At 41.8% G+C, this 13,589-nt stretch overlaps 1 protein-coding gene and 1 long non-coding RNA gene across 38 annotated transcripts in view; both read right to left on the bottom strand.

Moving 5' to 3' along the window:
* LRRFIP1 (LRR binding FLII interacting protein 1) overlaps positions 1-13,589 on the bottom strand; it is a gene marked incomplete at its 5' end in the record, with an annotated part of 101,599 nt that overhangs the window by 25,298 nt on the left and 62,712 nt on the right. For 14 of the 37 annotated variants that reach the window (XM_083472129.1, XM_083472131.1, XM_083472102.1 and 11 more), the window contains 4 exons: positions 722-793; positions 1,003-1,128; positions 2,852-2,884; positions 8,707-8,784. In XM_083472129.1, the coding sequence (XP_083328255.1) occupies positions 722-793; positions 1,003-1,128; positions 2,852-2,884; positions 8,707-8,784 (309 nt within the window). The remainder of the gene's footprint in view (positions 1-721; positions 794-1,002; positions 1,129-2,851; positions 2,885-8,706; positions 8,785-13,589) is intronic. The other 23 variants (XM_083472132.1, XM_083472133.1, XM_083472138.1 and 20 more) reach the window with 3 other exon arrangements.
* Positions 8,791-13,548, bottom strand: LOC310693499. Its single transcript, XR_014519207.1, has 3 exons — positions 11,370-13,548; positions 9,975-11,228; positions 8,791-9,496 (listed from the first exon to the last, which is right to left on the bottom strand). It is a non-coding gene; the product is annotated as an uncharacterized lncRNA (long non-coding RNA).

Below are 13,589 nucleotides of genomic sequence, written 5' to 3'. Positions count from 1 at the left end.
TAATGACTGTGGGGGAAATAAAAGTGGAAAGTTGAACAGCATTTCATAAAGAATGCCTGTGCCACAGAAAGACTATGCTGAACCTTAAAAGAACCCAGCCTTACTAAGAATGTAAAAGAATGTAAGTTTACTACACACCCCTCCCCCACTATCTTCTCCCCCAACCTTAAACTGTATACAACATTAATGGCTCACATCGAATGTAACTGATCTGTAGAAAAGACTCTACAACCTGAAAACCGAGAAAATGCTTGTACTTTTTTTGTACCTAAGAAAATATTTAATAAAAACTATTTTTAAAAAACCGCTCCCTTGAAATTCTGTGGCACAGAATTTCAAAATCAGCATACATGCTTGGGTCTGATTTTAAAATGATTCTCTAGTTCATATTGACCCCCTTTTCACTGAAACTGGCCAACTTCAAACTGCACAGCTCTTCAGAAATGCATGATTTATGTGAAAGTGTATACTCTTGAAGTAGTAGTATAAAGCATGCAAAAGCTATTTTAAGTGAGTGTGCTGTTTGCTCAGTCTGTTAATGTGCTTTAAGTACCTACGCTGCTATGAGCTGAATAATTAGAACTAGAACTTTGTAAGTTCAGGATGCAATTTCACAACTCTGAAAGAAAACATGCTTATTAAATTACACTCCATTCTTGTTCCCTCTCTGGATATTTATCCAAGGTTAGTCCCACAAGCTCACTCCAACATAAACTTGTACCTTCATTTCCTTCAGTCCCTGCATGTATTTTCCTTCTACATCCTGAATCTGGTCCTTTAACTCATTGATATCCTGAAGAAAATCGCAAAGCATGGTGTCAAAAAACCCCACTGAGTAACCACTGAAAACCACTGGGTAACCAATGACATTACAAAAATAGAATTTCCTAGTCATTCGTTGTGATGAAATATATATCCCTATACCAATTATTTTTGCACGGTAAGACATGAGGGACAGAAGCAAGTCCCTTTACCAGCTTTCACCTCCAACAAGCAGCTTACCTTAATTTCTCTAATAGATGCTTCAGTATCAACCGAGATGGAGGTATCTCCACTGCCTCGCCGGGAAGATGTTCCGCCTAGAGAGGCCAGCGTAGCTGCTGACAAGCTTGACACAGTACGAACCCCCTGGAACACAATCAAGGAGTGTTTACAATAAAAGCAGTGTAAGTCTTTGTCATAGAATCTAAGATTTGGAAAGTACCTCAAAAGGTGATTCAGTCCAACCCCCTGACCTCCACTATCACCCCTTCAAGCTCTGCTCACAAAGGAGAATGCACCGCTTCTGAAGTAGTCTGTTCCACTGTCAAACAGCTCATACGGTCAGGGTGTTCCTCCTAATATTCAAATCCCTTTCTTACAATTTGAACTAGTTGCGCTCCTGGTTCAAAAAGGCAGACAGACTCAGCAGCACATTAAAAATAATCCAAACTGCTTTAGTTTCCAACTTTAATTTCAGAACACGCTGGCTATGATTTGTATTTAGAGTCTTTTTCATTACCCAACATCCCATCAAAAAAGTGAAGAGTATGAAAGGGAGAAGATGGGAAATATTGTCTTACGTTATAATTTTTAAAACTGTTGCTTAATTTCAGGATATTCTTGAATGTTTCCCACCTTCCATTATGGAAAATTTGTTAACAACAGAAGAAGAGCCTGCTGCTGGATCAGGCCAGTGGCCCGGAGAACAGTGGGTGACCAGATGCATAAGGAAGCCCCACAGCAAAACAACATTCCACCCACTCCTGAGTCTAAAGGGCTGTCCCAGGAGGATGGAGCCAGCTTGTTTTCTCCTGCTCTGGAGGAGAGGACCTGATCCAATGGCTTCAAGTTACAAGAAGGGAGATTCCAACTAAGTATCAGGAAGAACTTTCTGACATTAAGAGCTATTAGACAGTGGAACAGACTTCCTTGGAACATGGTGAACTCTCCTTCACTGGAGGTTTTTAAGCAGAGGCTGGGTGGTCATCTGCCATGGATGTTTTGGGACCCCTTTCCAAATCTACAGTTCTCTGATTCCCAGCAACTGGTATTCAGGTGAATAGTGCCTCTGGCAGAGGAAGCTGAACATAACCTTTTGGCAAGAACTGTAGTCATTGATCGTCTTCTGTTCAGTGATATTTTACTAATCACAAAACTGTTCTTCATGTTTAAAGGCAAACAGAAAAGCTTTGATAAGTTCATTTAAATTGCACTGTGACCTGGTTTAGAAGTAACACTGTCATTTCAGCAAACCATGGTTCATCAGAGTGGGGAAAAGCAATGAGGCGCAACACTCCTCTTTCCTCCCTTCAAGCACCTGGCTGGAGAGAAAACTTCCTGGTTTTTTGAATCACTGTTTCCTAGGATGTCCTAACTGAGAATCTGTGGCTTACACATTTCCTACAAATCAGAATGAAGCTGTTCCTGGTTTGCCATTCTGTTCGCCTTCAAACACATGCATGTCTTCCTTCTTTATTCCTGGCCATGTGTCACACCTGCCCCTCTAAGCAACAAGTACATGTAATGAGATTAACTCTGAAAGCACAGCCTCCAAACTATTCAAACTTATTCTTACAACAAAAAGTGGGTATATATCCTGAAATATAGTAATACCTGGATTTCTGAATACAGCAAGAATAACTAACTATGAATATATCATTGCACATACATGAAGTCAAAAAAGAGTCAATGGCAGAAAATTTAAGAGCCGAAAACCATCAAAACATTTTCAATAGAAACTCCAAAATCCAGTGAATCTTATTTCTGTTCTTCATGATTAGGAGACATTTCTCAATTTATGCCTGTCATTTAATATTGTGCACAGATACCTTTCCTCCCACACACAACCATGCTACCCATTCACTCTTACCTTCTCAAAGTCTTTTTCAGGCCTTTCTTCAACCTACAGGAGAGAGAAGAAAGAAACCATAATTGAACCACAAGGACCCATTTCCCCATCATGAGAGTGTCTTCAAACCTTTTCAGCATGACGTCACTGGCTGTATACAATCTTGGAGTAAAGGTGGTTATTTACTCCTAAGCAACTAAGCATGGAACTTTTATTTTGTTTACTTCAGAGACTAAAAGATATCCCTTAAAATTCACCCTCTTTTTAAAGTTTGATTTGGTTTTAAACAGGCCCCGTTGCATCTGTCAGGCACTTGAATAGTGTTCAAATGCTTTAAGTGACGAAAGTATTGAAAGCTTAATATGTGAACAGAAAAGACTGTGTTTACACCACTATGTTCTCCTTTAGATTTCATGAAAGTGCCAGTTTCCCTCCACAGCCACCTGTTGAATATCTTGTTTAAATGTTAGGGTTCATTATTGTTCCACAGGATGTGTACCACTTTAAAAGCCAGGGTGCATATCCTGACATAGTTTTTGCAGCTGTGTAGCAGGTGCTGATAAGTCACTTTAATTAGCTGAATAAGGTGATTACAGTGTTTCTTTTTCCTTAGCATATATTAAACCTTGCAAAGCTCTCTTTGCATCTTTTCAGTGATTCCATCTGTGTGGTCTAATCTGCATGCACCCCAGACATCTGACTCCGAGATTGAGAAGGGACTTTGAAGGGAAATCAACTAATAGTGTGCATCTCACTCTTGGGAGACACACATGAAGTCAGAAGTGAAATACATGAAAGAGCCTGCAACCATCAGCCGGGAAATATCCTGTGTTGCCAGTATGGCATTGCAAACCCACCAAATCCAGCCAACATGCGTGTAGCAGGTTTGTGGACATAACTGAAGGAATTCCTAAGCAAGTCATTGTTCCTTCTGCAAACAATGTGGAAGCGGCTGCCACCGCTGCTGCCCCCATGTCGGCCAAGGTGTGACTTAAGAAGCTGGACAGACCTCAGTGCATCAAGAATGTCCTGAGCATGGAGGCACTGCTGGACCTCCTGGTCAACCTCAACACCGAGGGCCACTGCGACTCGCTACTCTAGAGGGACAGGTTTGCCTCTGAATTCCTCGTGTGGGAATGGACCGTCTGACTATTGAGAGTGATGTGGGCGAGCTCCTTATCAATTGTGCCTTGGAAGACTACCTGAAGTAAACATTCACTTTATCGCTGGTGGTAGGCTCAAGAGCTCTATCCCCTCCACTTGTCAGGAGCCGGAGTTGGGTCAGGCATAGGTCAGCAACAAAAAACATGGGTGTCAGTGAAGTTAGTTCTTTATTCAAAGAAACCAAAACAGTACAGGCCTAGTGATCCCAGCAGCTCTTCCTGATAGGTCTTGCTCCAACGAGGCAGCTGCAAAGACTGAAGGCCCCTGCCTCCCCCCCCCGGCCCCTCCCCTCCAGGGTCTTTCCCAAGCAGCTGCAAACTGTGTCTGTGCAACCAAACTCTGCTCTGCTCTGTTCATTTCTCGGCATATTCTACGTGGCCAGGGCGGAGAGGAGCTGGTCACAGTAGGAGGGGAAGACTCCCTGGATTCTTCAGCAGCCCACCTGAACTCTGCCTCTTGGCCAACCTCCTCTCCAGCCTCTGATTCTGCCTCTGATGCTGGACTGCTCTCTGCCACAGCCTCTTCCTGTTCATGAAATCCTGTTACCTCTTTTGCTTCTGACACATCCTCCTCTCGGTCTGCTCCTTCTTTTCCCTTTGACCACTCCTCATCGCCCACCACCACTCCCCTGGCCCTGAGCTTTCTTCCCCTGGGGGTTCCCCAGCTGGTGCCCCCCCACGCCTCTGCATCCAGCCAGTCCATGACACCACCATGGCCTGAGGACCCCAGCTGGCTCAGCACCTGGTTGAGCTGGCTTAACAACAGGCATGATGAGTCTTTTATGTGTATTTTAATAAACTGAACAGACCAAAAGATTCTGAATCATGGGTGTGTGTTGTGAACTTAACAGTACTTATCTTACTTTATTTACTTGCTATTTTGATAATTTTGTTTTATAGAGTCTAAATGCTGTATTGATTTGTTAACCATGTTATACGACTTTTACTGTAATTGTGATGTTCAGCTTATTTTTTAGTTGCTGTTTTGTTTGCTGTTTAGATGGGACTAACACAATGTGTTATACCTGGGCATAGGAGCCAACTCCTAGGGGCTGAGGGGTTTTCGCCACCTCCAATGAAATATTTGAGGGGACTGCATCCCCGCAAAGTTGATGGGCATTGCCATTCAAATGGCATGTGTGCACCACATCATGTGACTGATTATGGGGGGGCAGGATTTACCTGGGCCCCCTCAATATTTTATTCAGGTTGGCACCCCTGTACCTGGGGCTAACTCTGATGAGTTATTAGAAACTGTACTGTACTTGACAGTATAGGTGCTAGCTGCTAATTGGGACCAGTTGAATAAAGCACGTGGCTTCAGTTCTCAAACAGCAGCACTGGCTGACTCTCCACTTCTAGCTACACTTCAAAGTGTTGGTGATAACCTTTAAATTACTGGGCAGCTTGTGACTCAGATACTTGAATATCTGTCATCTTCCATAAAAGCATATTCAAAGCTACTTGGATTAGACTAATTGCAATAACAGGATTTAAGTTAGCTATCATGACTAACAAGTCCCACCGATATCCTTTAGTCTTTTCAAAGCATGACAGCATCCAACCTATTAGCACCACCAGGATATATGAACTGACCTGAGAGTGTTAGCGTGCAAATTTAGGATGGTATTTGCTGCTAGTCCTATTCAGAGCACACCCGCTGAAGTTAATGGACATGACTAACTTAGCCTCATTAATTTCAGTGAGTCTACTCTGAGGAGAACTTAGCTGAATACCACTCTTAATAAATAAATTGATGTGGAAATGGAATTTTCTTTCAGAAATGTTATTTTCTTGAACATATAAAACTGAAATGGAGTAAACTGAGTGCTTGTGGGAAGCCTTCTGTCTTCTTGTTCCGTTAGTGTATTGCTATGCTGTCAATGCTTTTCCCAGCCAAATAACTTTTGGTGTGATTTTTAGCATTGCAAGAAGACAAACAGCAATCTCTGCTCTTCCTTGCCTTTGCCTCAGGGGTTGTCCTCAGGCTTCCTATTCTTCCTTCCTTCCTTCCTTCCTTCCTTCCTTCCTTCCTTCCTTTCTCTCTCTCTCTCTCTCTCTCTCTCTCTCTCTCTTCCTTCCTTTCCAGAGCCCCCCAAAACCCAAATACTACTTTTGAGAAGCTGTTTTACACAGCACTTTCCAGCAGATGGAGCTCTTTGTAATTTAATTCAGCTCAGCAGTGGAATTACATGGTACATTTAAGTCAAATCAGGCTGCTATCCTGTGCCGTTACTTTGAAAGAAATCTCACTGAGCTCAATGGAAGTTATTTATGAGTAAAAGCCAGTCTGATGATTAGAGTGCTGGACTAGGTCCAGGAATCAACACCCCTCCCCCCTTAGGCATGCAGTCCCTGTCTCTCCCCCAGCCCACGCAGGGTTGTTAGGATAAAATGGGGAGCACACCGTGAGCTCCTTGGAGGAAAGGAGATATCAATGTGACAAATAAAAGGAAATGTTCATTTTAAATTAGATTTCATTGTAGTAAAGAATATGATCCACTTTGCTACACTGCAAGGTGACGTTTTATATTAACCTTTAAGAGTACAATTAAATAGTAAGAACAGCAGGGGTATCATAAACTTGTATAACTATGCAAGGAGAATCTGGGCCGCTTAAGCTTTTATAATGATCATCATCATTATTATTTAGAGTGCGATGCAATGGGGAAATAACAGCAGAGACCAGAAGAGACCTGGACACTCTCAGCCTAACCTACATCTCAAGGTTGCTGTGGGGATAAAACGGGGGCAATGGCATGCATCACTTTGAACTCCTCTCAGCTTCACCTTCCTTGCAGGGTTGCTGTGATGATAAAATTGGGGAAAGGACCATGTATATCAGCTTGAGCTTCTTGGGAGAAAAATAGTGTTGTTTTTTAAAAAAGGTTTTTTGAAATTTTAACTTTTAATTAGTTATTTGTTTCTTTTTCTAAACAGTTTACAGTGGGTATACGGTTTTCACCATAGTGGCAGTACCATTCTGGGAAGAACATCAGCCTTCCATGCTCCTCTCCATGTCCCTCTGTCTAGGTAGCTTTGCCTCTTCATAGTTCTGATTTCAGACATTGTGATAAATCGGTATATCACCATGTTTAGCTGCTGATACATCACAATGCTGAAAACCAGATATTGCCCAGCCCTAGTATAGAGTGCCACTGGGTATTGATCACTTTTACTGCTAAAACAGTGACTACACCGACTGAAGGTTATATATAAGGCCAGGATGGAGCAGCAGCTTCGTTTTTAAAACATCTGGATCTGCTTGATTCTGTAAGAGACAGCTCTGAGGCCATCTTTACAATTCCAGTATTTCAGGATCTTTCAGAAAACATTAATTGCAAATTGCAAAATGTTTTCAAGACACATTCCAGCATCATTACAGACACAAAAAATAAAGACAGCATTATATTCAATTTATAACAAATATGTAGTTGTGATTTTAAAAAGCCTTTACTACTACACTGTTGCTATTTCAATTATCTAGGTATATTTTAACTTTCATTGTTTTATGATATGTAAGCTTGGACTGTGAAGTATTTTATCAAGTGAAATGTAAGACACTCAGAATAGTTTCAAATGAAACTGTACCAAATGACAGTCTATGGCTTTGGCTAAAGTGTCTGATGGACTTAATGTATCAGACAAGACTCAACACTGGCACGCACAGTGCCACCCACGTCCCTAGAGCTCATTACCGTATCTTTAATCATGAATTTGCTTGTTGTTGGTAATATTAGAATATGGAAAATATTTTCTGAGACAACTGAAGTCTACAAGATAGGGCTGTGGTCTAAACCACAGAGCCTAGGGCTTGCCGATCAGAAGGTAGGCGATTCGAATCTCCGCGAGAGCTCCCGTTGCTCGGTCCCTGCTCCTGCCAACCTAGCAGTTCGAAAGCACGTCAAAGTTCAAATAGATAAATAGGTACTGCTCCAGCAGGAAGGTAAATAGTGTTTCTGTGCGCTGCTCTGGCTCGCCAGAAGTGGCTTAGTCATGCTGGCCACATGACCAGCTGTACGCCGGCTCCCTCGGCCAATAAAGTGAGATGAGCACCGCAACCCCAGAGTCGTCCATGATTGGACCGAACAGTCAGGGGTCCCTTTACCTTTACCTAATTAAGTTTAAGCAATGCTAAACCTAGATCTTTTTCAGATGTTTTCTACAAATCAGTTTCATTTGTTGTGAGACACTAGTGTTGCATGCAGTATTAGGTTGGGGAGAAAAAAGGGGGAAAGAGGTGGAACCTAGGTAGTGGGAAATGGGGCATACATTTTTAAAAGATACAAAAGCATAACTGTGGCTCCATTGTCTTAAGCAACCTGAAAACCAGCCCTTCCCTACATTGTGGTGTTCTTTTGCTTAAAGTGAAAAGCAGCTACTTATAACCAGAAAACCATCAAGGAAACATCTTCAACCTGAGTTACAAGCACAGGGCAGCAAACAACAGCAAACACCTATCTTAACAGAATTTTCATAACATCTAATAACATGTGGAGAAGAAATTAGAAATATGAGCCCCAGTTACAGTACAAATGACCTGGTGGTTATTAGACTAGTTCAAAAGATGGCCAGTCGCTTTTCAACAGTAAATGAATCAGAACTCATTAATCGCCCATATATTGCAGTGTTCTTTCTTCAGTAGAAATAGCCTTGGGAGACAGAAATAAAGCAATTCAATCAGGGAAAGATGAAGCAGAAAAGCATGCTCACCACAGGACTTGCACGAGCAGAACTAGCTCTAGAAGAAGCCCGAGATCCTGAGCCGAGGTAGCAGCTGTACTCCGAAGGCTGCCCACAAATCCCCCAAAAGATTGCACCAAACAGAGATCAGAAAAAAGAAGCATTAGGATAGTAGAAATCAGACAGATTTGCTAGCATTTCTAATAAGCTAAGAGCAGGATAGCATAGGGCTACAGAAAGGCAGAGTAGATGTCCCCATGCTGGAAGTTAATAAACCACCTAAAATAGATTCATTTAAAAAAAAATGAAGCAAAATATTTCTGTAGAATTACATACTACCAGCCAAAATCTATGAGTCGTTGCCCGTGTAGTCTAGTGGCAGGTAGGTTTGTAGATATGTGACAGTTGGTGCACTCACACCAGAGTTAAGATTAGATTCCAGTCTAGTCCAAGAATCGTTGGAACATTTTGCATGTTTTACCTAGAGAAGCATGAACTTCAGAAACTACTTTTAAGATCGAGTGCTCATATTAAATCTGCTTCAAATAACCAAATTATGCTCTTGTTACCTCTCAGGTGGACAATAATGATACAAATTAGGGTGTGAAATTTATCAACACTTTTGCCACTAGCTCCAAAATTCAAGAGTTATTTCATATAAACTCAAGGCTTTCTATGTGCCCAGTGGGATTTCTCAACCTAAACAGTCTCCCTCCCCATATCTTATTACAAACTGCTCCTGAAACTACTTTCAAAAATAATTTACTAACCGGCATCCGGGGAGTCAGAATCTGTGCTAACACTGTCAACGATATGTTACCTGGGGTATATTTATTTGTTAACATTTTTATCCTGCCCTTGCTTGCAAGAACTCCGGAAAATATACGTGTTCTCCTCCTTTATCCTCTCAGCAACCCTGTGAGGTAGGGTAGGCTGAATTCACAACAACGAATACCAGTGCAACAGAAGTGGTATCCACAATGTGGGAAGCAGAACAGAACTGTGTAAATCTACCCCAAAAACAATCATAATTTATGAGCTGAGAATAAGAATGAGGGTCTTTGCAGATTCACTTAAAGTCTGAACCCAGTGCATAAGCATTAGCAGCACTGACTGGATTTATTCTAATGGCTGATTAAACTATACTGAAAAATGGGAGTTTTAAAATAATATTCCCATAAAAACACTATTTTTCCATTAAGTAGAGATTGGTAATCAAGGTTACTTTAAAAGAGGGGTATTTTGTGGGATCATAATATCACTTGCCATAAGATCAGTTGCCAAAAACATTAATGCACTGCACACACATTACATTCCCTATGTATCTTGTGTAATTTAAGAGGACATTTAATGTGAAATATCCCTCACCTTCTGAAATCCACTATGAATTTCATCTCACAGAATGAGACACACACACACAGAAGACATATTGATGAAACCAATCCAGAACCTTGCTCTTCTTTAAGAAGCATTTAATATAATCCAGTGATAATCAATGAATATCCAATCAGAAACTGCCTAAGCATTGATTGGTGCAAGTCCAATATTGTTCAGCTAGAAGCTGGTTGACCATACTGACATTCATTGAACAATATTCCACAATTATGCATACCATGAGAAAATTAACTCAGAACAGTATTTCAACAGTATTTCATTTTTAATTAGTATTTTTTTTAAACAAAAACCAAACTGGTAAGTGAAAATTAGCAATGGAAAATCCACATCTTCTGCTAATCATTAGTAGAAAGCGTGAGAAAAATAGGATTTAACATTCCACCAAGTGTAGTACTGCAAAAGATGTCTGGTCATTTAAGCATTACAATAAAAAATGATTTGTACTTCCAGAGACTCTGCATGGAAGGGAAGTATAGTAGGAGGAAGAGGCTCTCATCTGGGGTGTGATTCAAGGTTTCGCATCTTGACTATGGAATGATCCCCCTTCTTCTCCCACTGTTTTCCTGAGCCCACAGAGAGCCAATTTCAAGGGGCGAACAGGGGAAGGAGGAAGGAGGAAGGAAGAAAGGCCAGCTGCATACATGGAATTCCTTGTGCAGGGTTTCCACTGACTGGGCTTGTTAGCTGAATCCCACCTCTGGCCTTGATCTACATTTAAAATATTGTTGTTGTTATTTAAAGATGATAAATTGCAATTCAGATTTAAATAAAATAGTTAACATTGCCTGTATTCCTGTGATTCTCCAAATGTATTCACACACAATTGTTAACTATTCCAACTTCCATTAAACCAAAGTTTGTCATATCCATGCTGGCAAACTGTGGTTTAAGCGAGTTCCTCAAACCAATATTGCAAACTACAATTTGATCCTGGCTTGCGGTTCTAGTTTGGAGCACTTGCTCAAGCCACAGTTTCTAGTTTAGGCATAACAGCAACGTAACTTCATTTACTCTAGATTGAGGAAAACAGGAAGCAATGATTAAAGCCCCACATATGAGGGGAGCAAGGAGTGTCTAAAGCAGTTCAGCCGACTTTCATACAACCTGCAAGCTGCAGTACATTCTCCTGCACTCTTCTAACTGAATACAAAGGGGAACTGAACACTGTTGAACAGTGGCGTAGCGTGGGGGGTGCAGGGGGGCCCCAGCCGCAACATCTGGGGGTTAGGGGGCGCAAATCCACGGGTTAGGGGGCGCAAATTACTTGCCTTGCCCCGGGTGCTGACAACCCACGCTACGCCACTGCTGTTGAACATTGCCGACTGATATCACTCTGACTTATCTTTCCTGTGGGTCAACAGCCCTCTGTATAAATAAACAGGTTTAACAGCCTTGCTGCAAAGCTTGGAGAAGTGGTGCCAAACGGTTTTGGGCACTGCCCCCTTGGTTCCATAAACTCAACCCCAGTGCCCTCTATCTGACCGTATAGAAAGTATTATTCAGAATAGTGGTTTGCATAATCCACAAGGAAAGTTATGACACAACAGCATTCAAAACAGTAGCAATTAATTGCACACTTAAATTATGGTTGCCATATTTTAAAGAGCAATATGTCCTCTTTTTCCAGGAAACATCCTCTTTTTCATGGGTAGAGTTGTCATAGCGATCCAGTTAAAAGTAGAAGTCATCAAATGTGTCCTCTTTTTTGCTTTTCAAAATATGGCAACCCATCAAAATTCAATTAAAACCATTTAGTTCAATTAATTCTACAAAACTGTTGAATGTGACCTGATGCCAGCTTTTCAAAATCTGATACTCATTTGCACCTCCAGTGCTTCCCTGCCACCCACTGGCCTCTAAGCACTCCCCTAGGTAATCCCACTGATTTAAGGACTATCAATATATTTTGGGAATGATTTGTGTTCTTATGTACCGTATTGGCCCGAATATAAGTGGCACCTGCAAATAAACCGCACCTTTAAAATTCAAGGGGGGAAAGGGAAAAGTACAATACCAGAATAGAAGCCGCTCCCTTAAAATTCCACAGGCACTCACACCCGTAAATGGCAAATGTAGAAGAAAATCCTACGGGTACTGAGAGGACCTGCAAGTGGGTGAAACACCTGTTCATAGCACTGTAAATGCAAATAAAAAATCAATACAGTAGGACTTCAGTTGTCAATCTTACTGCATTCTGGAAGCCCATTCGGCTTCTGAAACATTCAACAACCAAGGCTCAATGGGGCGGTCAAAGAGAAACGTGATCCAAGGGGAAAGGGAGAGAGGAGGGGAGGCTGAGGAGGGATGGTCCCCCAAATCTCTTGTGGGCGGGGGGGGGGGGAGTGGCTGAGATCCAGGCGCATCCCGCCTCACCTCACGAAGGGGATGAGTCATCGAAGGCAGGGAGGGGAAGGAAGGGCGCACTTCCGTGCACCTCCATGGAAAGAGATGGGGCAGAGCTCTGATTCTGCTTCCAAAAGCTAGGAGCCTCCCTCTTGAATTCTGGGCTGGGGTTTTCGGCTCCTGCTCTGCCCTTAAGGAAGACAGAGGGAGGCAGGGATCCGGGGTTGTGGGAACTCACGTCCAAAAAGAATCTGCGGGGACGTGGAAGGAAGATTGAGAGGAGAGAGCCCATCTTACCCCCTGCCCCCACCCTGTCCTTAAAACGGAAATGGTTGGTGCGCAAAAGCACATTTTGGTAAGGTTGCAAATTTAAGCTGTACTTTAACTTTTCACGGTTGGAATTTGGAAAAGAAGTGTGGCTTATATTTGGGCCAATATGGTAGCTGCCTTGTTTGATGCTTTCTGGGTGCCCCATAATCATATTATAAAGTTGTTGTGTTCTAGGTTATAAATCAAGAACCTCTAGGAGTTCTTTTTGTTTTCCAATGTGTTTCTGATTAATAATAATAATAAATGGTGTGGCACAAGCAATTTTTTATTCTGAAAGTGTGGCCCAAAGAAAAAAGTTTGAGAACCACTGCTTTAGACGAAAGGATCCTTGACAGAAATTGGCACCAGGGTCAAGTCCTCCTCCCTCTACTCATCTCCTTTGTGTGCCTGTTTCAAGATTTTAGTCCTGTTTTGTTTAAACCAGAGTTCCCTGGTTTAAAGGGAACTCTGGTTTTAAAAGACAGAGACTTGGAAAGTATCAAATGTCTTTTGGAAAACTGTTTATCTGTCTTAATTTTATTGTTGTACACTGCAATGACATTTGTTAATGCTTATCAAAGTGTGGAAGTCAGGTATGGGTTAAGAGAGAAGTATGTGAGTCAAACACTCATTCTCAGCTTACTGAACCATGGTTTAATAAACCAGGCCTGTTATATCCGAAAGGGCTCATTGCATCTTATGAGCACCATTTGACACACAAGGAACAGCATTTAGATCTAAACAGGAAGCACCTATTATTTCAGGTAGTTACAGAAAGTGGTCTTTTTAGAAAACATTGCAGGCAACCAGTGCTACACAAACTAGTACAATAGAACATGTTTTAGTACAAAACAAACGAGGCCAGC

The sequence above is a fragment of the Podarcis liolepis genome, assembly GCF_965112155.1.
Source record: "Podarcis liolepis genome assembly, chromosome: 1".
NCBI classification, from domain to species: Eukaryota; Metazoa; Chordata; class Lepidosauria; order Squamata; family Lacertidae; genus Podarcis; species Podarcis liolepis.
The sequence above is the reverse complement of the archived record's forward strand: the minus strand, read 5'-3'. Positions and strand labels throughout refer to the sequence as shown.